The sequence below is a fragment of the Miniopterus natalensis genome, chromosome 17 (genome assembly GCF_054644295.1).
Source record: "Miniopterus natalensis isolate mMinNat1 chromosome 17, mMinNat1.hap1, whole genome shotgun sequence".
NCBI lineage: Eukaryota > Metazoa > Chordata > Mammalia > Chiroptera > Miniopteridae > Miniopterus > Miniopterus natalensis.
The window spans coordinates 18839882-18867329 of record NC_142097.1 but is presented as its reverse complement, the minus strand read 5'-3'; the positions used below and the strand labels follow the sequence as shown (position 1 = coordinate 18867329).

At 43.6% G+C, this 27448-nt stretch overlaps 1 protein-coding gene across 1 annotated transcript in view; it reads left to right on the top strand.

Annotated features, from left to right (window-relative positions):
* The window catches only part of MYO1D (myosin ID), a 242804-nt gene that overhangs the window by 83708 nt on the left and 131648 nt on the right, over nucleotides 1-27448 (top strand). Inside the window, exons 11-16 of the mRNA XM_087826041.1 lie at nucleotides 1267-1437; nucleotides 5098-5168; nucleotides 8317-8391; nucleotides 10528-10660; nucleotides 16369-16535; nucleotides 22607-22814. Coding sequence (XP_087682167.1) covers nucleotides 1267-1437; nucleotides 5098-5168; nucleotides 8317-8391; nucleotides 10528-10660; nucleotides 16369-16535; nucleotides 22607-22814 — 825 coding nt within the window. The remainder of the gene's footprint in view (nucleotides 1-1266; nucleotides 1438-5097; nucleotides 5169-8316; nucleotides 8392-10527; nucleotides 10661-16368; nucleotides 16536-22606; nucleotides 22815-27448) is intronic.

Sequence of the window (27448 nt, the reverse complement as noted above, 5' to 3'; positions counted from 1 at the left end):
TTTAGCTTTTCTTTTTTGAGGGGGGGGTGTGTGTAAATACAGTTCATTGTCAGGGTTGGTAGGTGGGATTTCTCTCATTTAAAAAGCCCCCCCGTGGGTGCCCAGAGGATGCTGAGTTATCCCGGTGGGCTTAGCATCTCCGCCCTGTGGCCGATGCCCCGCGGGCTTTCTGGGGCATGTCTGTTGGGTAAGAGTTTGGCATCCTCTATAGGGTATTCAGAGCAGCAACTTTTGCCTTTAGAACTGGCTGAACTTGGCTCCAGATTCAGTTTCTTCTCCTTCCTCTTTTTTTTCTCTCTCGCTTCTTTTTGCCGCTGCCTCTGGTTTGTAAACTAACTGACATCGAGTCTTCAGTTGATGTGATTCCTGTTCTCTGACACCCTCGCCAGAAGACGCTTAACATGCATTTTATTTCCACTTCTTGCCTGTGCATCACGTTTTTTCGTCATCTCTCCTTTCGTGGCTCTTTGTGAGCTGTAATATTTGTCAGGATTGAATGTTTTATGCTATGCCCTGAGAAACATCAACACTCTGCTAAACCCATGTATGCTTGTTAACTTTGGGAAACCGGAAGAGATGCTCTTTTGGATTTTAATCCAGGTCCATGTAACTGAAAATGCCAGTTCTGCCCGGCCGGGCGTGGCTCAGCGGTTGAGCGTCGGCCTAGGATCCAGGCGATCGGGGTTCGATTCCCGGTCAGGGCACATGCCCGGGTTGCAGGCTGCAGCCGATCAATGACTCTCTCATCACTGATGTTTCTAGCTCTCTCTCTACCTCTCCTTTCCTCTCTCTGAAATCAATAAAAATACATAAAATTTTTAAAAAGCCAGTTCTGCATAATACCTTCACTTCATCAAATTATGTACCAAATAATACTTTAAGGTCATTTGCTGGCGCAGAGTGGAACCTAGGCCTTGTGGTTAATGGCGAATGGGTTGGGCGACTGAGAGTGTGCAGGAGTACAGTCAGGTGCAGGCCATGGAGACGAGTAAAACAAGCGTTAGCGATGGGAGAAACACTATCTACTTCATAATTTTTGCCTTGAGCTACACTCATCTAAGACAAAGTGTTTCAGGTTACCAAGTCAACAAACAAACGAACCAGTAAGCCCCTGACAGAATTTTAGAGTGAGACCTCAGCGGTGTCGCTCACATGTTTCCCAGCAAGGGAGCTGGACGTAAACTCCCAGCGCACGCGGAGGCACTGGTGTTCCACGTGTCCTGGTTTCCGTTCCCGTTGGGATGGCTCCTTTGCTGTGTCCTGCAGATCGACTACTTCAACAATCAGATCATTGTGGACCTCGTGGAGCAGCAGCACAAGGGGATCATTGCAATCCTCGACGACGCCTGCATGAACGTCGGCAAAGTCACCGACGAAATGTTCCTCGAAGCGCTGAACAGTAAATTGGGCAAACACGGGCACTTTTCCAGCCGAAAGGTAATGTGTGTACTGAGAACTTCCTCTCGTTTTTATCCGTAAAGTTTTCCTCGTTGTTTGAGAGTCTTAAATGACTTAATATGTTGGGTTACAACAGTGTCCACTCAACTAAGGCCGTAAACATTCATTAAATGATTTATTGCTGTGGATAAATTCTGCCTTCTCTGGCTCATAGGGTGACAAGATGGATAAAATTCATACCGTCCAGGAGAGGGCGCCACAGACCGCTCCATTTACTAGAAACCGTAAAATGATGATGTCATTGATAACCAATAGGTATAGAGTCCCTGTTCATGTGCTAGAATTTTGCTCCTGCCTCTGATAATTCTGGCACTGAATATGCTTTTGTCCTTGACTTTTTACTGTAAGCCTCAGTTATCAAATGTAGTATGTGTGCTTTGCCAGACCACGTGACTTTCTTAAAAAAAGACATTCTAGCTGTAATTCTAGTTGTTACAAGGAAACTTGTTCCTTAAGCGCCCGGGTATCCTTTTAACTCCCCATGTCTCACGTTCTAAAAATGTTACCCACAGATCATATTTCTGAATAATTGGCGGTAGGTGCGGTTATCAGAGCTTATGCTGTGCCTCATGTGTAGTATGCCATTAATATTTGTCCTAGGAGGGGTCCACCATCACCCCCCAAGCGTTTCCTACAAATATAAGCTTGTCTAGCAACCGTACGCTGAAGGAAAAGCAGTCCCCATGCGTCTTCACTTCCACAAAAAAGGGGCACCCGTTTCTGCTCCCCCTTAATTCCATGTAACTCTATGATGCACTGCCATTTTCAGCACAAAAAACTCTTTTCTCTAACTTTGTCCCCTTTGAAATTATATAATCAGAATAGGAAGATTCCACAGTTAACCAGATAAAGCACAAACCATCAAGATATAGGTTCCTGGATGGTATTTCTTTTAGGACAGTTTATTTCTAAAATATCCTCCTTGGCTGTTACTGAGGATTGACTTTAGCCCTCCGACAGTCAGCTTTCACACACTCCAGTCTGATCTTGGACATTGGGGCTCAGGTTAGAGGCATCCCTTTAGTTATTGCACGTTTATAACGCAAATACTTACTAAGTGCCTCTCGTTTTTTGGGTACAGTCCTGTGGGTGGGGGATAGTTGAGAAAGAACCAGAATAGGAATAAAATTATTATTCAGTAGGTTCAATAAAAATAGCCATACTAGAAACTGAATTATTTCCCATTGATAATGCAAATACTTACCGAGTACCTCTCATTTTTCAGGTACAATGCTAGGTGCTGGGGACAGAGCAGTGAGCAAAGTTAGAGGCAACCTAAATAATTTAGAATGATGTTTTTATTTTATTTTTATTTTGTTCTTCCTTCCTTTATTTATTTATTATTTACTGGGTTTTTTAAATTTTATCTTTATTTTGAAAGTATTACAGATGTTAGAATGATGTTTTTAGAGATGGCATGATTACATGGGCCAATGTCCTGTTTTTGATGGCGAGATGAATAATGTCTTTTATAATCACAGTTCAGGTTTTGGAGACTGGCAGAAAATTGTGCCTACCAGAGAATTGTGCCTATCGGATGATAGACAATCAGTGTTTGTCAAATTTGAATTGAATGGGTTACAATCACACCAAATAAATCTTACAGAACATTGCATTTTAAATTAAAACATGCAAGGCTCTATTTCATTTAAATAAATAACCGTGACTCTCACATGGGAAATTACCTCATATTGATATGTTTCACCTTGGCCATTTATGCACCTGAATTAAATTTGTCAACCAAGTATTTTGAAATGTAATCTCATTCTGAAGATAGCAACTGTACGTAGTACATTTAAGCAGTTGCTACTGATTTGATAGGAAATGTTGAACAGTAATTTCGTAGAGATAAGCCTTCCTTCCTTTTTTAAATGTGGGACCCCAGGTTTTGCCATCTCTCAAACCAGGTGGCTCCTTCCTCCCGCATCATCCCCCAGACAGGCCCAAAGATGGGGAATTTTAAATTGTGTTCTTTTCTGGGATTTTTGCCTAATGAAGGAAAGAAATGAAATAACCAAGCTGTCAGGATATTTTCATCACTGTGAATCCAAATGTATCCAAATGTAAGGATAGTTAATTAGTATAGATATCTCTCAGGTCTTTTTCCTTTGGGGATTTTATAAATGAAAGGGTCTTACAAAAGTGGTTAATAACGGCCCCGGCCGGGTGGCTCAGTTGGTTGGAGCGCCGTCCCACACCCCGTAAAGCTTGTGGGTTCTGTCCCCAGTCAGGGCGCACACAGGAGGCAACTGACTGATGTTTCTCTCTCTCTCTCTTCCCCTCTCCCCTCCTCTCTCTCTAACAAAAAATCAATGAAAACATATCCTCAGGTGAGTATTTTTAAAAAGTGGTTACTAAGAGAAGGAAAGAAGAGTCACGTATTTTGTAGAACCCTCCTCTGTATGTTATTTGGTCTCCATAGTTTGTTTAACCTTCAAAACGACTCTCTCAGATGTGATTATTAGAGGAGACAGAGCAAGTGGATGGTAGAGCCAAGGTTTGAACATCAGAAGTCTAATTTCCTGTCTGACTTTATTCACTTATTGGGCTAATAGACTAATTCCTTTAACAATCTAGTTATTGGCATGGATCCCACCTTCCTGGTTTAGGGATGTTTGTTACCGAACACTACAACCTGAGTGTTTTTTGTGCATAGCTGCACTCAATGGTTCATGCCTTCTTGAGGCATCTGCCTTAGAACTTAAGGGATATGAAGTGATCCAAGAAGTCTAGATGCTACTATAACAAGGAAAATTGCAGAAAGTTATAGAGACCACCGGGGCTATATAAAAACTGCCTTTCTGGAAAGCATTCCTCTTCATGTGGATCTCTGTGAAATGACAGGCCTCACCTGGAGCCCCAGCTTAGCAAAAGACAGGTGAGCCGGGCTACTTACTGTGTACGTAGGAAGCACAGATATTACATTCGGTCCCAGGAATCCTTCCCAGAGCTGCCACTTCCTAGGCAAGCCGCCTTCTGCCAATTGCCTAACCCTTTTTGAGCCTTAGATTCCATGTGTGGGGGGAAAAAAAAAAAAGAGAGAGCTCATAACACTTCAAATATCAGTTGTGAGGATATGAGATATAAGATGTATGTGCCTGGCAGACAGCAAGCCCTCAAATGCCCTCCGTAAGTGGAACATGAAGAAAGAAAGTGTCAGTCAGGGTAGGCTGGGCCGCATTAAGATAGCAGCCAAGACTTAAGTGTCATAGACAATAGAAGCCTGTCTCTCTCTCAGGGATCAAGACTTCCTTCATCTTCCGGCTCTTCCATCCCCTAGGCACTGTCCTTGTCTGCATCCAGGCAAATGGGAGGGGAAAAGAAAGTACAGAGGAGAATCGCCCTCTTCTAACCAACCAGCTTTGGCCTGGAACAGCCTCGCCTCAGTTCCGCTCTCCTTCCATTGTCCAGAACTTGGTCATTTGCCATATTCAACAGCAGGGGGTGCTGTGTGGGTTTCTGGGGAAAGCTCTGTCTGCCACACAAGCAAGACACTTAAATGGAGCCCTACACAGTGTGATTTCATCCATAGTGCTATCACAATTTGTAACAGTATTACCATCTTCTGTGAAATTGGAATACATTTTTAGGAAAGTGTCAATGGCTATTTTCAAAATAATCTCCTCCTTGATTCCTTAGCTCTGTGCCTCAGACAAGATGCTGGAGTTTGATCGGGATTTTCGAATTCGACATTACGCAGGTGATGTAGTGTGAGTATCTTTACTTTGTTCCCTGACGTGATGGTTTGCAGGCAGCCTCACTTCAGAAAATATAACCAGGGGGAGAATATCCGTTTTCCTATTCATTCGCCTCATTTTCAGTCATTTTGTATACCTCTTTTAATCTTTTCACCCGGAAAAGAAGAAAAAAGTCGGCATAACGTCATTCATGCCTTGCTTTTCAAACATTTATTGAGCCCACACTATGTGGCCATGCATAGTTCCTGGCAGAGCTGGCAGTCGGTCAAAATGAAGCAATGGATAAATCAATCATGGAGCATGTTAAGAACTGGGATAGAGCAGGAGATGAGATAGGCCTTTCCCTGGAGAAGCTAAAAGTCCTAAAAGTAAAAGAGGCTAAGTCAGGGCAAAGAACTGAGAAGAGGGGAGGGAGAAGAGAGGGTGTTCCAGGCAGCAGATGTACGGGCCCTGAGGTGAGAGTTGCCACTGTGTGTAAGAACCGCAGCAGTTGGGTGAGTCGGTGAGCAAAAACCAGTTTTGCCGTATTATTTTTCAGATATTATTTGAAAAGTGAAATTTGCACGAGCCACATTTTTCTAATTGCAGTGAAAGTTGACATTGATAAGAAAATATAACTAAAAAATAGAACTACCTTACTGTTTTCGTTTCCTAGGACTGATGTAACAAATTACCTTAAATTAATGGCTTAAAACAGGAGAAATTTATTCTTTCACAGTTCGGGAGACCAGAAGCTTGAAATCTAGGTGTCTGGAGGCTCTAGGGAAGAGCCTTTTCTAGCTTCTGGTGGCCTCAGGCATTCCTTGGCTTACAGCCCCATCACTCCAGCCTCTGCCTCTGTGTTCACAGTGCCTCCTCCTCTTGGGTGTGTCTGTGTTGAATCTCCTCTGCCTCTATCCCTAAACTACACTTGAGATGGCATTTAGGGCCCACCTGGGAAATACAGTGTAAGCTTTTCCTCTCCTGATCCTCCAGCAAATCACACCTTTTACGGTATAAGGTCAGCATTCGCAGGTTCTAGGGAATTTGACGTGGATGTTTTCCAGGAGGGCATTTTTCAGCCCACTGTACGCAGTAGGCTTTGGCCACTGAACACTGCTCCTTGTCTTATTATTTAAAACGCCCTTTTGTTCTTTCTCCTTATGGTTTACATTAGGAATTCTGTTCATATTCATAAAACCCATTATAGGAAGAGATGAAACAACAACAGAAAAGCAAATGATGATCTCTAAATGCTGAAAAGACATCTGAAGAAATTTTAATAGCCGTTCCTGATTTAAATTAAAACTCTGGAATCATGAAATAATATGGCTCAAAAATGATCACGCCATCTGTCAAACTAGCCATTAGTGCTGCTAGGGCACCAGTTTCCACTTTTTCTGGTCCTGTTCCCAGGTTCCAGGATACTGAAGAGGGAGGACCCAGCACCGCACAGATATCTCGCACTGAAAACCCAGGCCTCTAGCTCGAAAGGGCATAAAAGCCTAGCTGGTCAGAGGCCTTAGAGACCACCGAGGTCAGCCCCATTGTTTTACAGATGAAGAAACTAATGCAGAGTGTGTAAAACTCATACCCAAGGTCACAGAGCATGTTTGTGGAAGAGCTGAGACAATAACTCGGTTTCCCAACCCCCAGAGCTCTAGCCGACCTCTTTGAGTGTATTTGTGCCTCCGAGATCCCCTTCTCTCCTCAAGCCCTCCAATCCTTTATTCTAGGTTTTTACTGGGTATCTTTTGTGTGCACAATACTTTATAAAGTATGGTCCCTGCCCACAGCTTTCCGTGTAAGATGCATACATACACATATGCTTGTGCGTATGTATTTATAGACATAAATTTATATATTACCTGTATAAATAATTACACACGTATATATACACACATTTACATACATAGATTGGTACAATAAAAGATGGCCTAAAATAATTGCCATGTGAGTTGTCAGAATGCAGAATAAGGGAATGATATCATACCTCTAGCTGTGCGTGGTAAACCCAGGAAGGCTGGTGCTGCCTCAGGTCCTTGGATGCAGTCCTTGGATGCTAGGAATTATTTTTGCAGGAACAAGTGGGAAGAGTGCTAAAAATATTCAGAAAATAGCAGCCAGGCCCATTTGACTGGAGCGCATCCTTTTGGAGCAGAGACAAGTAGAAATGCCTGGAGAAATAGGTTCAGATCAAGGCATCATGAGCCTTGAAGGCCAAAAATAAGGATTTTGAAGTTTGAGTTTTATGAGTTAAACAATAGATTGAGTCAGGTGACTTCAGAGATTCAGTCTAAAATGACTTGAAGGTATTAGGAAGAAAACCTAGGGTGGGGGAGGCAAGGGAATAATTTCGGACCCGGTGATCTTGAAGGGCCCATGGGCACGTAGCCTGAGGGGACTCTCTGGCAGAATTAAATACATAAGGCTGGAACATTGGCAAGGGCTCCGCGTTAGAGATCTGAGAATTGTGCACATTGATGTGATTGCCAAGGAAACACATAGACGGGTTAGGAAACAGCTGTAAGGAGCAGCAGCATCTGGTTCCTGTCTGCTCGTCTCCCAGCCTCCGTCCTAATCTCCCTGAGTCCTCCCTGACTGTTATACCCAGCCCTGAGTTTGCTCCACCCAGAGCCCATGCCAGCCGCCGCAGCAGGACAGCCCCCATGCCCCTTTCTCACCAGCTGCGGGACGGTCGGACCCTGCTCCCTTCCCCTGCTCCAAGCGCCGAATGCGCCGCCTCGTGTCCCCAGAACGCAGCGCCCGGGCCTGCTTCCGCCCCCTCCCTTAGCCTGTCCCCCGGTGCCATCGGCCTTTCCTCTCTCCTCTGCTTACCCAGCTCTTGCCATCCTTCACGGTTCTCCTTGGATTCTTTCACCCCACCCCGAGCCCACTGAGCGAACCTTAGGCAAGTCCCCTGGCCTCCCAGCCGACGAGGCTTAGTTCCCGTGTGTGGCTGGTGATGATGTTTGCTCTCCTTTTAAGGAGTAGAAACAATGGCCCCTTTATGTAGGAGATAAATTTGATATCCCTCAACAGTGACCGTGGAGGACAGAACCAGCCTGTAGACTGACTGCATAATTCACAGTGGAAGGGCCCGTGTAGGTTTCTACAAAAGCTTAAATGTGGCTCTTGCTTGGTGGGTAATGCACGTTTTCTTTGTTTTTTCCTCTATTAGCTATTCGGTCATCGGTTTTATTGACAAAAATAAAGACACTTTATTTCAAGATTTCAAGCGCCTCATGTATAACAGGTAGGATTAAATTTTACTATCTTTGTACTAAACGCTTTGACATATATTGCACAATATGTATGCACCTTTTTCACCCAGCCCACCATTGCCCCTCCCCTCTGGCAACCATCAGGTCTCTGTGTCTATGAGTCTGTATCTGTTTCGCTTGTTCATTTATTTTGTTCTTTAGATTCCACATATAAGTGAAATCATATGGTATTTGTCTTTCTCTGTCTGACTTATTTCACTGAGCATAATACCCTCCGGGTCCATCCATGCTGTAGCAAATGATAAGGTTTCATGCTTTTTTATGGCCAAGTAGTATTCCATTGTATAGATGCACCACAACTATTTTATCCATTCGTCTATTTATGGACACTTGGGCTGCTTCCATATCTTGGCTATTGTAAATAACACTGCGGTGAACATAGGGGTGCACATATTCTTCTGAACTAGTGTTTTGGGTTTCTTCAGATATATACCCAGAAATGGAATCACTGGATCATAAAACAGTTTCATTTATAACTTTTTGAGGACCCTCCATAATGTTTTCCATGGTGACTGCACCAATTTTTATTCCCACCAGCAGTGCACAAGGGTCCCAGAAAAGGATTCCTTTAAATGTTTGGAAACTGTTTTGTTAATATTACATTCATGACTTAACTGGCTTAAAAGTTCTTTCTCTTTAAAATGATTGTATGTGTCTATTTGGATTCATCACGTATCAATTCTGCTGTTTAATAGTATAATAATAATAAATGTCTCATTTCCTTGATTTTCAACACACACGCACACACAGTTTACAAAGCAGTACAGGAATAGGCTCTAAAAATGGCCAACAGTGAGAGTGGTAGTGTTTGGGGTGGAAACTGCGTAGACCAAAAGCCAGTGATCTTGCATCAGAATTTTCAAAGTGCACGTGCCCTGCTTACAGGAAACTGTATTCAGCAGGTGTTAGGAAGGCATCTCGGCGCCATGGGCGCTAAATGTTGAGAACCACTACCTTAAATTCTTATCGTTAGAAAGTTATGGACTGAAACTAGAAAGTAAGATAACTGGGTCCCTAAGCCACTTTCGATGGTGGTTGGCACTGCTAGCTAGCAACGGTGAGGGTTAGGAGTGTGGCTCTGCCTTCCTTCAGAGACCCAGTAAACCTCCACCTCCCCATTTATCTTCTTTGCTTTTTTGTCAATTGACTCTGGCATTTTTACAGCAATTATTTGGAGCCTCTCTATATAGAAATTTACTAGGTATTTGGGAAACCAACTCAATTTTCTCAGTTTTATACCAGGAGAGGAAAAGTGGGCAATATGATGGCAGTAGTAAACACAATTAGCAAAAAAAACATGTCCATGTTAATTCTTTTCTCTTCTCAACCCCCAATTAAAAAAAAAACAAACCTGACAAGAGAAAAAAGTTTCCAGGAAGCCAGCAACGTCTCAGGTTTCAATTTCTTTAAAATCAAAAGCACCCAGAATGAAGCAGGAAGAAAATCAGAGCCGAGACCACCACACGGGTTGTTAAAAATATCCCCACAGAGCCAAATAATGAATCTGTCACTGTTAGCGTGAAAACTGGCCTGAAGTGCATGTCAGGAATTGGGCTGCAGCTGTCTTAACGTCACATCCATAACATTAGAACCGCCAGTGCTACCTGTAAGTGTGCTCATAAATTTAGCTGCAGGCAAGGGACTTGCTAGAAGACAGCGTGAAAATGATTATTTTATAGTCCTAGCTGTATTTTTGGAAAGGCCTGGCGTTTCATTGCATTACCTATTCTGTATGAGTCTTTGTTTCCATCAGAAGATAATTTCCCGTTCATGTTTTCTACCATAATGTTGAGAATCATTCTCTCACTGGGAATCATTGCCCTCATTCTTATAACTACCACTAAAATCATTTTGTTTTATGTATATATCGTAAGACCCACGTTCACTACTTGAGGGTCCTAGGTCATCATATATAGATGTCACTTTAAAGAAGTTTAAAGAGGGTTTTTTAAAATGTGGTATAGTTTGGACACACCTTTCAGCATAATTTTCAGGACGGAATTGTTCTCCCAGTTGGGCCTTGTGAGTTCAGTCTGCAGTCGGGTTCAGCAGGATTGCTTGGCAATTCTTTTTGAGCCTATTTGAATTGCTGTTTCTGTGCTTCTCAGTTCAAATCCTGTGCTGAAGAATATGTGGCCCGAAGGCAAACTGAGCATTACAGAGGTGACCAAGCGACCCCTGACGGCCGCCACCTTGTTTAAGAATTCTATGATCGCCTTAGTAGACAACCTTGCATTGAAGGTAATTATTTCCTTTTCTAAATATCCATGACATATGTGACTGAACAAGTATGTATGATGTGCCTTTTAGGTAATTACAGTAAATCAGATTGAAGAATATATATTTAAAGTGAATGTTAAATAGAATTTTTATTCCTGTTTTTCCTTTAGGTAATTATAGTAAATCAAATTGTTGTTGTTGATGTGGCTGGGTAAAACAGTTGTTTGTGTCCCAGATAAAAAAAATTTTTAATTCGGGCTTTTTAATCCTACTGTTACATAACTATAAATTATGGCATATGTCTGAACTTCAGCCCTGTGCTGACGACAAGGGCTGACTTTTTTTAAAATCTTGAATTAAACTGTAATACACCATCTGTGTATCCTATATGAATACAGAATGACCAGGTAGAGTTTTAAGAGGAGGTTTGATACTTAAAGTATTATCCTCAGGTTGCTTTAAATAGTTGAAATAAGAAGATATGTTACTGACAGTTATGTCTGCTTTTTATTACTCCTGTGAGATCTAATACTGTTTGATAACTTTAGTCTGTTTTTTCTTAAAGAACATATTTTTTCTCTTAACTGCTGCTGCTGACAACTTTGATAAATTAGGCAGCATTCTGGGACCCATTATTTTTAGTTCCTTCGTTTTTAATCTTTCTCTTCTGGTGCTTTTCCTGTGTACTTTCTTCTTCGTTATCTTTTAAAAAAAAAAAAAAAAAATCAACTTCCTCTGTAAGAGTTTAAATCTGTACCATTTCTGGATGAATTAGGCAAATGCCACGAGAACATGTCTGTTCCGTAGTTTTCTATTTTTTTTTTTTTTTATCAGGATTCTTTGGTCTCAAGTGGCAACAAATAAGCACAATTTGTTGGTTTGTATAATCAGATCTCCAGAATGGGAGGGGTAATGGGGACACCAGAGCCAAAGACTGGGAGCCACTGGACCCCTCCCTCTTGTCTCTCGGCTTCTCTCCGCGTGTCAGCTTCTACCTGCCTCACCCGGCAAGAAGGAAGGCGAGCTGACGGGAAGGCATGTGACACAGGAACTAGAGTTGAGCACAGGATTTTATAAAATATGTTAGATTTATGTACTTGACTAGAAAAGAATCGCTTTTCTAAAATTGGTAGTTAAATGTGCAGTTTTTAAAAATAAAAATACTAGAACGTCTATAGTTTCTGTGTCAGGAGTTGCATTCAGCTGCTAATAAAAGAGACCCCAGTTAGTAGCTTATAAGCTTGAGGGACATGTGTTTCTCTGTCCTGTAAATGAGGTACAGGCCGAGGTATCTCAGGACTGGTACAGCAGCTCTAAGGTTGTTAGGGTCCCAGGTTCCTCCGTCCTTCGGCTCTACCATCCTCGTGCTTTCATGCATTCTCCTGGTCCAGGGTGGCACCCAGAGCTCCCTGATGGTCCAGGGTGGCACCCAGAGCTCCCTGATGGTCCAGGGTGGCACCCGGAGCTCCCTGATGGTCCAGGGTGGCACCCAGAGCTCCCTGATGGTCCAGGGTGGCACCCAGAACTCCCTGATGGCCCGGGATGGTACCCAGAGCTCCCTGATGGTCCAGGGTGGCACCCAGAGCTCCCTGATGGTCCAGGGTGGCACCTGGAGCTCCCTGATGGTCCGGGATGGCACCCAGAGCTCCCTGATGGTCCGGGGTGGCACCCAGAACTCCCTGATGGCCCGGGATGGCACCCAGAGCTCCCTGATGGTCCAGGGTGGCACCCAGAACTCCCTGATGGCCTGGGATGGCACCCAGAGCTCCCTGATGGTCCAGGGTGGCACCCAGAGCTCCCTGATGGCCCAGGGTGGCACCCAGAGCTCCCTGATGGCCCAGGGTGGCACCCGGAGCTCCCTGATGGTCCGGGATGGCACCCGGAGCTGCCTGATGGTCCAGGATGACACCCGGAGCTGCCTGATGGTCCAGGGTGGCACCTGGAACTCCCTGATGGTCCAGGGTGGCACCCGGGGCTCCCTGATGGTCCAGGATGGCACCCGGAGCTGCCTGATGGTCCGCGAAGGCTCACACAGCCCTTCAGCTGCAGCTCGTTTGCTCTGCCTAGTTGCCAGGGAAGCTGGGAAGTGCATTTTGATTCCAGTCGGCAGTACACCCAGCTAGAAATAACTATTCTGTTTCAAAGTAGGCAAAGCAGACTGGATAAGAGGTAGGCAGCTAGCCTGACAGTCTTTGCCACAGCTTCCAGTCCGGATGTTCATGGAGGTGGGGGGATGAGGGAGAGAGCTCGGATAAGCAAAAGTGCATAAACAGCACAAGGCAGGAAGATGGGCGGGGCGGAAACACAGGAAATAATGCTGATTACATTTAGAAAATACTAAATAATGTGATAGAAATAAATCTAAATAATTGGTACTGGCCATAAGTGTGAATAGACTTAACAGACTAGATAGGTGGAAAGTCCACCCGTAGGAGATACCTAATTAACACTCTGCAGGAAGATTGTAAACAAAGTAGATACAGACGTAGCAGGCCACTGCCCCTTTCAAAAAAAAAAAACTGGTTAAAAGCAATATTAATGTGAGAGCACATAGAATTTGAGGGGGGAAAAAAGTATTAACGCAGATAAACAGACTAATAATAATAAAATGAAAATACCCACGACAATAAAGCCATTTTGACTTAGGTACCTACTAACATAGCCATGGTGATACATGAACTCTCTGAAGCAGAAGAACCTGAACATTTTTGAAGGAAAAATTTGACAGGCACACAGTCTTAGTGGGAGATTTTAAACCAAATCTACCAGAAACTGATAGATCAAGCAGACAAAAACCTTATTAAGAATGCAGAAGCTTTGCCCTAGCCAGGGAGCTCAGTTGGTTAGAGCATTATCCCCATACACCAAGGTTGCGGGTTCGATCCCTGGTCAGGGCACATACAAGAATCAACCAATGAATACATAAATAAGTGGAACAAATCGATGTTTCTCCCTCCCTCCCTCCCTTCTTCTCTCTCAAAATCAATCAATAATAATAATAAATTTCTAAAATAAAAAAAGAATTCAGAAGCTTTGAAAACCAGATTTAAACTTTTATCTAATAGATCAAAAGAACTCTGTACCCAGGGCATAGGAAATACATATTCCTTTCTAGTATACATGGAACATTTACAAGAATTGACCACATGCTAAATCACAAAGGAAGTCTTAACTATTTTAAGAGATGTATGTGTGGATGCACTCTTCAGCCTCACAGCAAGTAAAATAAAACTCAGCATTTTAAAAAAATTTAATGTGCTTAGGAACTTAAAAAAAAAAAAAAGATCTCTTAAATAACTCAGTTGAAGAGGAAATCCCAGTGGAAATTACAAAATATCTGGAACTTCATGACAAAGAATTTGTCAAAATTTGTAGGAAACTGGTGAGGTGGTCCACTTGTTAGGCCTGTATAAAAAGCAAGGAAGATTGAAAGTCAGTGAGTTAAGTTCTCAAGAAGCCAGAAAAGGAACTCCAAAGAAAATCTAAAGAAGTCAGAAAATAATCTTATCTTAATAGCAATATAAAATTTGACCAAATAGACAAACCTTGAATAAAACTGATTTTTAAAAGAAAAAAAAAAAATGTCATGAATGAGAAAAGAATACAACTTTATATACTATAGAGATTTCAAAACGCATCAGAATATCATGAACGACTGTATGCCAATGAATTTATAAAATTAGTTTTCTAGAAAACGATGTTACCAAAATTAACTCAAGAAGAAATAGAGAAAACCTGGATAAATCAGTAACCTTAAAGATCCTGAATCACTAACCAGAAGTCTGCCTTCCCCCAACTCTGCCGAGAACATCAGGCCCAGATGGTTTCACAGAGAAGTTCTACAGACCCTTCAAGGAGCCAGCAATCCCTGTTGTAGATACACTGTGTTGGAGGATGGGAAGAAGAGAAGCCACTACCTGACTCATTTTCTGAGATTAACATTGCCTCAGTACAGGCTAATATTAGAAAATAAAATTAGAGATCCATTTCACCTGGGAACAGAGACATAAAGATCTTAAAAATACGTACGAGTAATGCTGCCCACTAAAGCAACCTGCCCACTAAAACCAACTGAAAACAATAAAATGTTAGGTAAGTTATACAAGCCAACTTCTCGAATGCAGCCATGAACCAACAAGAAAGCAAGAAATAGGCAGGCCAGGGGCTGTGTGGAGGCAGAAGTTAACTGAATGACGGGAAACCCACCCAGAGCCCTAAAGCTGCCTTTCGCCCTGTGGCGCCTTGTGGAAGGAAGTAGCTTTGAATGCAGTAATGCGGAGCCGGGTCCTGGAAGCGAAGCCCGGAGCCTGCCCACAGCCTGCGCACATGCCGTGTTACGTGGCAGGAGATGTTACGGTTGCCAGCCCGATGACCCTACAGTAAACCCCGCGTTATCCCGGCGGGCCCAGTGTCAACACGAGTCCTTCAAAGGGAAGGAGGGAGGCAGAAGAGGCAGACCAGAGAGGTGGCGTCATGAGAAAGACTCGATTGCCCATTGCTGGCTTCGAAGCTGGAAGGAGGCCGCAAGCCAAGGAATGCGGGCAGCCTCTGGACGCTGAAAAAGATAAGAAGAGGGGTTCCAGAAAATAGCAGCCCTGCTGACACTTTGATTTCCTGCCCAGCGAACTCCCATTTCCAGCTGCTGACCCCCAGAACTGTAGGAGAAAGAAATTCGTGTTGTTTTGATCCACGGCATTTGTGATGACCTGCTACTGCAGCGAGAGGAGACGAGGACAGCGGGGCTCGGGCAAATGGCCTTCTTCATCGCGGAAGGCGGCAGCCGTCTATACGTGGGGCTTCCTCTTTAGATGTTGAACACTTACTCTGTTCAAAATGCAAGTAGATTCACATTCTTCAACTCTCTCCTACTTCTTAATTATTTGCTGATCCTTGTTACCTCCAGCCCTCCCTGCAGCTCAAAAACTACCCAATTTAACTGCAGAGGACTCATCACTTAATTAAAATGCGTGTGTGCGTCTGACAGAATAGATTCAGAGGAGGGGAAGTAACTTCACACCCATAAGTAGGGTACATTTGACCCCATTGATTCATCCAGTGATCATTTGGTATCTTGTGCCAAGCACAGTTTTATGCTTGAAAGGAGTTACGATCTAATGCATGGTACAAAGTGGCGTTGGCACAGAAAGAAGGACTTTTTGCTAAGCTCTTTCTTAGAGTCACTGATGCCTGCAGGTGGTTTTGTAACTTGTCTCCTTATATACTCATAAATTTTAAGTATCAAATAAGCTCATAAATCTTACTCTCTTTTTCAAAAGCACAGGCTAATGTGGTAACAACATTGGCTGACACTTACAGAGCATTTACTACGTACCAGGCTGTGCTTCATATTTGCATCCTCACTGTAGCCCGTCTTCATCACAGCTCCTGCCTCGTTCTCTTACCCCTCCTGTTACTTTCTAACCATGTTTCCGTAAATACACAAAAGCTCAGTGTTTGCATATCTCAATTATTTATTCCCTAGTTTTATCCCCATGCTGCTACTTCTGATGAACCCTAAAATATAATAAAAACAAAATTTTAGGTAAATGCATGAGCACTTCCAACCTTGGGTTGAAGGGAGCGGAAGAGTAACTACTTTATTCACAGGCCTGTGCCGGAGAAATGAGAGGCTCCAGAGCTTTAATTTGACACCGTTAACGCTAATTACGTGAGTGTCCTTAGTCTGGGATTTTTCTGAAACTTAATCGCTTGCTGACTTATTCCTTTAGGAACCGTATTACGTTCGTTGCATCAAACCCAATGACAAGAAGTCCCCGCAGATATTTGATGACGAACGCTGCCGGCATCAGGTTGAATATCTGGGACTATTGGAAAACGTGAGGGTGCGACGGGCAGGATTTGCCTTCCGCCAGACGTACGAGAAGTTTCTGCACAGGTGAGAATAGACTCGGCAAAGAAACCTAATAGTACACTGAGAATCTGTGACCTCCCCACCTACAACAGTGCATGCGCGTCTGAGTACCTGGCGAGTGAACAGCAGAGCTGAGGGAACTGCAGGTGCGAAAACTTGCCCAGACTCGGCAGAGGGCGTCCTCTCGAGTTCATGGTTTATGGACCGTGGGGGAAAAGTGTGTTTTTCCTTTGTAAAGAAGTGTGGGCATCGTAGCACAGTAGAAAGAACAAGGATTTGGCGTCACACACGGGTTGGGATCCTTGGCTATGCCACTCATGTGCTGCATGATCTTGGGCCAGAAATTTAACTTTTTTGATTCTGTTTCTGCATCTGTAAAATGAGTATCGTAACACCTACTTCATAAGGCTGCTGTTGTGAGGACTGAAAAACCTAAGTAAAAAGCCCAGGTGCCTGGTACATTATCGATGTTCAGTTAATGCTGCTTATGATTACTGACATTAATAATTACACTTGACCCTTGAACCACACGGGTTAGGGGTGCCAGCTCCCCACGCAGTTGAAAATTCTTGTATAACATTTGACTCCCCAGACCTTGACTGATAGCCTGCTGTTCACCAGAAGCCTTACCGGTACCGTGAACAGCTGATTAACACATGTTTAGTACGTTATGTGCATTATATACTTTATTCTTACAATAGAGTAAGCTAAAGGAAAGGAAATGTTAAGAAAGCCATGAGGAAGAGAAAATGCGTTTACAGTATTTATTGAAAAAAATCTGTATATGTGTGGACCAGCACAATCCAAACCCATGTTTTCAAGGGTCAACTGTATAATAATCACAAAGTATTAAATAGTTAATCACGAAGGTCCTGAAATTAGTCTACCTGGTTAATTTCATAGCTTCGTGACCTTGGGCAAATCATATAACCTTTTCACGCCTCAGTTTGCTCATATGTAAAATGGAGGTAATAATAGTATGTACTTTGTGGGGTTGCTAGAGGAGTAAATGAGATAATATACAAAAAGCGCTTAGAATAGTACGTAGTATATATTAATCACTCAATTAATGTAAGATATGATTGCTATTGCTATTTATTGTTGGTAAAGGTAATGATAGTGGACCACTGGGGACTCATAAAAATAATGTCTTAAATTCCATCTGTGCATTGATTTTAAAATATTTATTGACCTTTTCCTGTTCAATCTACTCTAGAGATTCCACACAAATATGAATAAATAAATACTTAAGATAGTGGATGGTCAGAAGAGTCTCTAAGGAGATAATAAGGACAGGAAGTAACCACCACACAAAGAGCAGAGGAGAGAGCCCGTGGGCAGCGGGTACAGCGGGGAAAGGCTCTGTTGCAGTGATAAGTGTGGCATTTTAGGGGCCAAATATAAAATGTATTCCGTGTGGTCAGAGGATGCTGAGTGACAGGGCCGTGGTGTGAGATGAGATCAGAGAGAGGAACAGAGAGACCAGATCATGTTGAACTTTATAATCCAGACTAAACAGTTTTGGTTTGGGCTAAAGGTAGTGGGAAACCATGGGTGAGTTTTAAGCAGAGAGTGGTTCAGTCTTCTGGACGCTTTAAAAGATCACTCTGGCTGCTGTGTGAATAGAAAGTGAGACGCTCAGGGATGCTACTGCGGGGTCCGGGAGAAAGAGCTTAATGATAGTGCTTTGAACAAGGGATTATTGTAGATCCGAGAGCAGTGGACAGATTAAAAAGAACCTGTGAATTTTAAATATGGTGGTCTCAGTGGTGCAAGCTTAAATCTCCCATTCCGACTCCAGAACATCCCCCAATAATATAAAATATGTATATTTAAAACCAAGTAAATGCACGGCCACACTGTGGGATCAAAAGGGGATTCTCAGTGAACCTTGAAAACGTGAGTCCCCCCAAATATGATACGAGGCAGATAGGAGGACCCCGGAGTAAGCCAGGGTGGCCGTTTTAAGGACAGACCTCCTCGCGGGGCTCGAGCTGCCGTTCAGGAAGCCACCCAGCTGCTGCGTTGGGGTAAACCACAGCCCCGGCCCCAGAAGGTGGCCACAAGGGCCAGGACGAGTAACCTCCTCGGCAGCTGCAGGGGAACACCGCAGGCATAGGCCAAGGCCGGGGAAGCAATGGTGGCCGCCTTACAAGAGGCCGGCAAAGGCCCAGATGTGCACACAGCCCGCGGCACACTTGCCCCGGGTCACATAGCCAAGTAGCAGTGGAGCCGTATTTGAACTCAGTTGGCTTCTGAGCCTACAGTCTTCAACGGTGAATGTGTGGCTTTCAAAGCAGAGAAGCAGATAACCTGGCATAAAGAAGCAGCCGCCGTGGGAAAGCACGCCTAACAGAAAACAGGAAATTAGAAGTTGAGAAGATTGAAACATGTTCATCTTCAGGAATGTTTCCAATTACCCTTTAAAAGGCACAGTGGTGGAGAGACCGAAGTCTACCGAATTGCTGATTATTTAAGTTGAGATTAGCCCCTCTCTAGAATCCTCTAGGAAAAGCAGACAGTGGGGTGTGCGTCTGGGAAAACAGCGGTTCCTGTTCTGCAGGCTGTGTTTATCTTCTCTTTCCATAAATGAGTTTATTCGAATCGAGACGCTGACATTTTATTTTATTACGGGCTGAACTGTCCACAGCGGGACGTGGGGTGGCATAGAAGGTGCACAGGACATTGGACTAACGTTCCCAGTGACGCGGGAGGGAAAGGAATATTCCCCACACTGCGTTTTTGCTTCGAGGTTCTGCAGATGTTTTGTGTAAGCTAGTTTGGAACCTAAATTTTTACTTGACACCTTTCTTTATTTTCATTCTTTCCTTGATAAGAGAGAGAAGGGTTTCAAATTGTACTGAGAACCTTGAAAGCTGCTAACGTCTTCCTCAGGGGTAAAGCTAGTTGTCTGAAAGCAGACGCGCCCGCTTCTCAGTTGGCACGGTCGGGAGGCTGCCCTGCCGGGGGAAGCCTGGGCCCTGGCGCTCGCTGGGCGGCGGCCCCGGGCTCTCCCAGCTCCTGCAGCGCCCCGACTCCCCGGGCGGTGGCCCAGGGCTTGGCTCCTGCTCTCGTTTCATAATGAATTTGGGAGGGTCCTGGTTCTGTTTCCTCTCTCGCATGATGATGCGTGATGCCGCCTCTCTATCCACAGCAGAGCTCTTTCGTTTGGTTTCTGCCTCTGTCCCTGCCTGGCAAGCGAGTCGGCTTTTAAATGAATTTCCTGCTGTGGTTTTTGTGTATGTTTTTCTTTCACTCAACAAATCTGTGTCCTCGTCGTATGGCAGACAACGTGATATAGAGTGGGGAACCAAACAAAGTCCCTGCCTTCATGGTGCCCACAGATCAGCCCACAAATCAGTACAAGGAGTGGGGTAAGGACAGAGCTCAGCCGGCGGCCTTGGGAAAGAGTCATGGGTGCGAGGATTGACGGTCGGTGAAGGAGGGAGGTATGACCAACGGGTGGGAAGGAACCAGCTTTTCAGGGAATAAATTAAAAAGCATTCCAGGCAGTGGGAACAGTATATGCGAAGGCTCTAAAGCAAGAAAGAGGAAACATGCATTTCAGGGCCCTAAAGGAGGCCTGTGTGGTTGGAGTGTGGTGATAAAGCGCAAGGGCCCTGAAACATAAAAATGAGCCCTGGCCGGTGCAGCTCTGTGGGTTGGACATTGCCTCGTGCACCCAAAGGGTGCCGGTTCAGTTCCCGGTCAGGGCACACACCTAGGTTGCTGGTCTGATCCCCAGTCAGGATGCATTCAGGAGGCAACCAATAGATGTTTCTTTCCTCCCCCCGTTTTCTTCTCTCTCCAAAAATCAGTCTTTAAAAAAAAGATTAAAATGTCAGGATTTTTAGAAAACAACGGCTGCTGAGCAGGCAGAAAGGATTCTATTGTAGTCAACTTGATGGTGGCTCGGGTTAGGATTGCGGCAGTAAAGATGAGAATATTGAATTTTAAATGTGTTGTGGAGGTAGAGCCAGTAGGTCTTGATGGATTGGAAGGAATGAGAGGAGAAGGGATCAGCGTGAGTCCCAGGATTCTGCCTTTAGTAACTGAGGGCACTAAGGCTAGAAAGATTGAAAGAGAAGTTTGAGATGCCTTCAAGATCCATGTAGGCTTTGGATATATGAGTCGGAAGCTCAGAACTGAGAGCTGGGCTTGGGATAATAAATTCACAAATTGAAAAGTACAGTGGATAGAATATCTGAGGTGATGTGGGAGGGGGGTGTACATAGAGAAAAGACGGCCTGATAGGAGCCCTGGAAAGCTCCAACATTTGGGCCCAGTAATAGAGGAGCAGTAGCCAGAAAATGAGATTGAGAGGAAAATATTGAGAGAGACCGAAGGAAGCCAGGGAGAGCTTGCTGTCATGGGAGCTGTATGGAACTAGGGAAAGAGAGGGGTGTCCAAAGGGATTGGATGCCACTTAGATGGATATTATCTTAACCAGAAATGTGTAAAACTTAGACTCCTAAAGGCACAAAAAATAGGCTTGAAAAATAGAAAGGTAGCTCTTGTTCCTGGATTGGACAACTCAGCATCAGAGATAAATTTAATGACTTTAACGCGGGAACCTAGTAGAGGTGCCATCCTGATTTGTTTGTTGTTTTGTGATTGTTTTTCTGGAACTATGTAAATTGATTCTGAAGTTTACATGGAAAGACAGACATGCAGGAATAGCTAGAGAGGCCTATAAAAAAAGAAAAGACATTAAAATATACTTATAACATCTATAATTAAAACCATGTGGTACTGATGCACAGACAGACAGTGCAGTGAAGCCTAGAAATGAACTGAGCACATATGAAACAGTATAGGATAAAAATGACTTAATAAATAACAGGGAGGGGGGAAAGAATCAGACTTTTTAGTAAGTAGTGTTGGGAATAGCCTTTTGTCAAAATAGGGATACAATTTTCATTCCCTATACCAAAATAAACTTCAAGATCTAGATGTAAAAAATGAAAACACACATGTACTAGAAGAACACACGGGTAAGTTACTCTGTAACTGGAATGTGGGCAAAGCCTTTCTCACTATGACTAAAATTCAGGTGCAGTGTATGAACGTTATTAAATTTGACTCCCTCTATCGAACAAGTTTGCACCTGGGTCGGGGGAAGCGCTGTGGTAGGCAGCCTTGTAAACTGGTCCCAAGATCCCCACCTCCTGGAGTTCACCCAGAGTAACCCCCTTCCTGCAAGGCTGGCCTGGGCCTGGTGATTTGCTTCTAGCAAAGTAGAATACCGCGAAAGTGATGGGATGTCGCTTGTGAGATTCGGTTGCAAAGGGCTGGGACTCTCTGACTTCTGTCTTGCTCACACTCACACTCTCGTGAAGCCGGTGTGTAGGGAACTGCCCCGTGAGAGGCCCACATGGCCAGGAACTGTTGGCTGCTTGTACATAGAAATGCAGTTGACTTTTGTGGATTCATCTAATATGCAGAATACTCTTAGTTGTCTTTCAGTGATAATAGTTTATCTGCTTGATTTCCTTTGAAGTGAGTATATTGTGCATAAGTAATGTTAGCTTAATTCTTTCTCCAGTCACTTACCTGTTCATTTATCTGGCTCACTATGCTGGCGAGAAAACTGGTGATAGAGGCAACCTGGTCTTGTTTCTGTTTGTAGAGAGAATGCTTCTAAGGTTGCCTCTTTTTTTTTTAATTGATTTTTTTTTTTTTTTTAGAAAGAGACGGGGGAGAGAGAGAGAAATGTCGATGTGAGAATGGAACATCAGATCGGCTACCTCCTGCATGCACCCTACCGAGGACTGAGCCCACAGCCCGCAAGGTTGCCTCTTTATGAATGATTCTTGCTCTAAGCTTTTGGTAAAGAGCCTTTATTAAATTAAGGAAGTGCCCTTCCATCCCGACTTCAGTAAGGGTCGTTGTCATGAAGGAGTGTTGTATCTTATTGAAGGTTTTTCCCCACATCTCTTATCAGGCCATGACATTCATTTCTATTCCTAGTTTGCTAAGAGGTGGTCTTTTTCTTTCTAGGAAGCATCTGGAAGTTTACGGAATGGTGTTTTTCTGCATGCCTCGAGACCACATGGTGGTTCTCCCTTCATCTCGCCCTGTTGTTTTTCGCCCAGGTACAAGATGATCTCAGAATTCACCTGGCCCAACCACGACCTCCCTTCGGACAAAGAGGCCGTCAGGAAGCTGATCGAGCAGTGCGGCTTTCAGGACGACGTGGCTTACGGGAAGACCAAAATCTTCATCCGGACGCCCCGCACGCTCTTCACCCTGGAAGACCTCCGCGCGCAGATGCTCGTGAGGATCGTCCTGTTTCTGCAAAAGGTAATTCCATGGTCTGCAGGTCCGGGGCAGGCCTGGCCGCTGTGTTCTGAAAAGTTCATTGAACACTTTCTTCCATTCAAGAAGTGTTCGTGATGGTATCGATTTTTTTGTTTGTTTGTTTTTTGTATCTTCGCGTATCCTAGAATGTTTTTTACACATGGAAAACATATTTGGCTGTCTGAGCTCAAAATTATTTTACCCTCCAAACACTGAGGACGTTTCATCTCCTGGCATTTAAAGTTGGAGAGCTGTCAGAAGCAGCCCGCTTTTGTCTGTTGCAGTAACTGAGTTGTTTCCCTCGGCGTCACTGCGGGGAGGACTTTTTTTTTATCTTGTGATTCAGAAGTTTTGCCAACATGTTTGAAGCAGCCTCCCCCGCCCTTGTGACGCACCGCCTGCGCTGACCGGGGTGCGGAATGTGGACGTCACGCTGCGGGTCCCTGTCGCCCCGGCCAGGGCTTCTCGTTGCCTTCACTCACTCAGGCATTTCTTTTATTTCCTTACACCGGTTTTCACACCTAGCACATGAACCGTCTTCATGTGAAATATTAGATGAAACCATGTGCCTCTGTGAGAATGTCCCTGGGACATGTGGGTCATTGGGGAGATGCAGACGCGTTGGTGGAAGGAGTGCCACACTTCTCTTCCGAATGACTGTGCCAGTCTGCGCCACCGCCAGCTGTCCAGGGGGTCACTCTGTGCCCACATCCCTGCAGCAGCATCCAGCTGCCTGGACGTTTTACCAGACTGGCAGGTATAACGATATCTCGTACTTTTGTATTTCTCTGATTACCGTTGAATTTGAGCGTCCCATTGAATACTTGTTTGCGTTTTTGTTTCCCTGTAAACCGCTCATTCATGTCCTTTGTCCATTTTTCTACCACAGTTGGTATCATTTTCATGTTGGTTATCAGGAATCCCTTGACTATTTTAAACATAAAAGTTTCATATTCACTTTAGATATTATAAATATATTCTCCTATTCTGCATGCGTTCTAGGGAACTTTATAATGTGCTTTGTTGAAGAGAATCCTTAATTTTGACATAACCAGATTCTTCAGTATTTCGTCTTATGTTGTGCTTTGGAGTTTTGTTTAAGAGGGCTTTCCCCGTCTCTAGGTGACAAAGATACTACCCTATATTTTCTCCTATGAACTATATACCTTTACCTTTTACATTTAGGTCTGTAATCCATTTATAATCTACCTATGTATGTGGTTTTAGATAGAAACCCAGTTTCGTTTTCTTCTATATGATGAGCAGGTTTTCTCAACATCATCTGTTAAACAGCCTGTCCTTTACACACTGATTTTTGTTGTTACATATTAAATATATATATATTTTGTTTCTGAGTGCTCTGTTCTGTTCTGGTTTTATGTTGGCTGTTTTTGCACTAATGCCACACAGTTTTTATTGTAGTACGTCTTAGTATGTGGTAGGATAAGTCCCTCTTCTCTGCCCTTCTTTATTAAGGTTGATTGACCTGTACATAGACCTTTATTCTGCAGTATAAATTTTCATGTGCGTTTACTGTGCTCATTAAATTCAACAATACTTTTCCTTAGGACTGCATTGAATGCATAGATTAATTTGAAAGGATTAACATTTTTGACAATAATAAATCATCTTAAGAGTCTAGAATAGGCTCATCTGAACCATTTCTTTCACCTTTGAGACTTAGAGATGCCTTATGAATTCATGGTTAATTTCTAGATATTTTATTGTTTTTGTCACCGCTGTGAATGTTTTCTTATATTTTCTACATGGCAGTGTTTGTTGAGACAGAGTAGTATTGGCTTGTGTTGGTGGACCTGTATCCTAATGAAAACTTTCTTGATTTATATTTATTGATTCTGTTAGTTTTCCTGGGTAAATGACTCTATCGTGTGCTAATAATGGATGTCTTCTCTTCCCAATTGCCAAGATGTTCCTTGGGCTCTGTCATTTATTTTGCCTAGAATTTAGAAGAACTCTTGGAGTGAAGCACTAAATTCTGTTGTATCCTAACACAGTTTCCTTCTATTAATTGGTGTGTTTTTTTATATTGCTTTTACTCAGTTCTGTTTTCTTTCTCAATTTACTGCTAGTAAGTTGGCAGGTTTGGACCTCTGTTTTCTGTCTGCCCTAGTACATTGTATTTATACACCTGTTCTTCAGTACTTTCCAGGGATGCTTTTGTTGTTTTGCAGACCTGATACTTCCTCTTCTTTATACCTGTCTAAGAAATTGACTCAATTTAGGGCATGGCCTGAACCAGCATGACCATACCTCTCAGTTTGCTTGGGAAAATCCTACTTTATGACTGTTGTCTGTTATAACTCTTGGTAGTATCCCTTTCACTCTTGAAACTTTCCCAGTATGGGGTATATACTGAAGAGTCGCCCTCTCCTGAACTTACTCTCTGTCCGCGTGGCTGCTGGTAAACCTACAGGGGCAGTTTTTGTGCTTCTTTCACAGTTTTCAGCATCCCACAGACTTTAGACATTGCAGTTCTGCCAGCCATAAATAGGACCCACTCCTCTCCCTCCCACCCCATGGCCCAGCCTTACATAAAAATCTCAATTCCAGACCTGCGAGGGTGGCTCAGTTGGTCGGAGTGTCATCCCGCACTCCAAAAGGTGGTGGATTGGATTCCCTGTCAAGGTACATGCCTGGGTTGTGGGTTCGATCCCTGTTAGGGTGCTTGCAGAAGGTAACTGATCAATGTTTCTCTCTCACATTGATGTTTCTCTCTCCCTCTCTCACTTCCTCTCTCTAAAATCAATTAAAAGAGTGCCCTTTGGGGAGTATGGGTGGACCTGGAGAATATTATGCTAAGCGAAATAAGCCAGGCAGACAAAGACAAACATCACATGGTCTCGCTTATATGTGGAATCTAGAGAACTTAATAAACTGATGAACAGAATAGATTCAATGACATGGAAGCATGAATCAGACTGATGAATCTCAGGGGGAAGGTGGGGGTGGGTGGGTGGATAAGTGGAGAGAGATTAACCAAAGAATTTATATGCATATATGCACAACCCAAGGACACAGACAATAGTGTGGTGAGGGACTGGGGCGGGGGGTGAGTAAGGGGTGGAGGGGTCAATGGGGAGAAAAGGGGACATCTGTAATATTTTGAACAATAAAAATAAAAATAAAATTTTTAAAGCTTATTGTAAAAAAAAAAATTAAATCAATTAAAAGGAAAAAAAAAAAAACTTTAAAAAAATTGTAATTCCAGGTGTGCACACCTACTAAAAAGGAGCTGTTCCTTTCTCAGTCCCCTCTCAGCACCTCTACTTCCTTTCTGGTGAGAAATTAGAATTTCTACCTGGAGAATAGATTCTAAAAGAAAAGGGATGGCTGCTTCAAAGCCATCTCCTCCCCCCCACCCCCACCCCACACCCACCCCCTCCCCCTGTGCGTGGAGGGAGAGCTCTCTAGTCTCTGTGATGCAAAGCTGGCCTTTCTTGACCAGAAGGCAGCGCAGTAGGAGGCAGGGATCTTCCTCCCACCCTCGGGCAGACCACTCTAGGGTTGGACAGATGCGATCTACTGATTGTGTTCTTTAAACAACTCTATGAGCCATGAAATTTGTGGAAATTTCTTCAGCTTCTGGGAATAGGCCATCAGTTTAGTCACCTAACTTTCCACGTGATGTTTTCATTTTTTTCTCTGTTTTTGTAAGAATTTAATGGAAAGTTAGAGACAGCATCAAGGATGCTATTTTTAAACAATCTCCAGCAATCAGTTTTTATTTCCTTTTTCAAGAAAAAATAGCTTTATCTTTTTTCTAAGTATATAATTCAACTGTGCTCATTGTAAAAACAAGTTCAAACCATATAGGAAAGCGTCAGGGAAACTGTAGGAAATCACTTAAAATCCCACCATCCCGGGGTAACACTGTGAACATCATGGTCACCATCCTTTGCAATGTCTTTCTGGGCATATATCCTAGTAGATTCTATAATATAAATGAGGTCATAGTTCATCTGATGATTTTTTTAGACATTTTTCTACAATATTTATTACTCTTTTTACCACATTTACCTTCTCTGCCCACACCTTCTCCTACCTCCTCTGTCAAGGGTCCCCAGGACCACTCCCACTTTCATTGATTCACTAAAAGGACTCCCAGGACTCAGTATATAGTTGTACTCATGAGTAAAATTCATCACCAAAAGGATGCAAAGCAAAATCAGCAAAGGGAACAGGCACATGGGGTGAGGTCCAGAGGAAACCAGGCACAGCTTCCAAAAGTCCTCTCCCAGTGGGGTCGCATAGGACGTGCTGAATCCCTCCAGCAGTGGGCTGTGACCTGTGCCAGGTGTTATCTACCAGGAAGCTCATTGGAGCCTCAGTGCCCTGTTTTAGTGGCGGCTGGTTGTGTAGGCACCGTCTGCCTGGCATATACCACAATTCCAGACTCCCAGAGAATTCAGGTATTCAGCATAAACCACATGGTTTGTATAAGCACATTAAACCACTGTTATTTAGGGAAAGTTTGATATCAGTGTGGGAAACTGTTTACCAGCCAAGGTCACAGACACCAGCCAAGGGCCAACCCCGCCTTGTGCCAGCAGGCCTAGGGATAGCAGTCTCAGGCCTGCTATGTTGACTCTTTTCTGGACAACCCACACAGTCTTCCC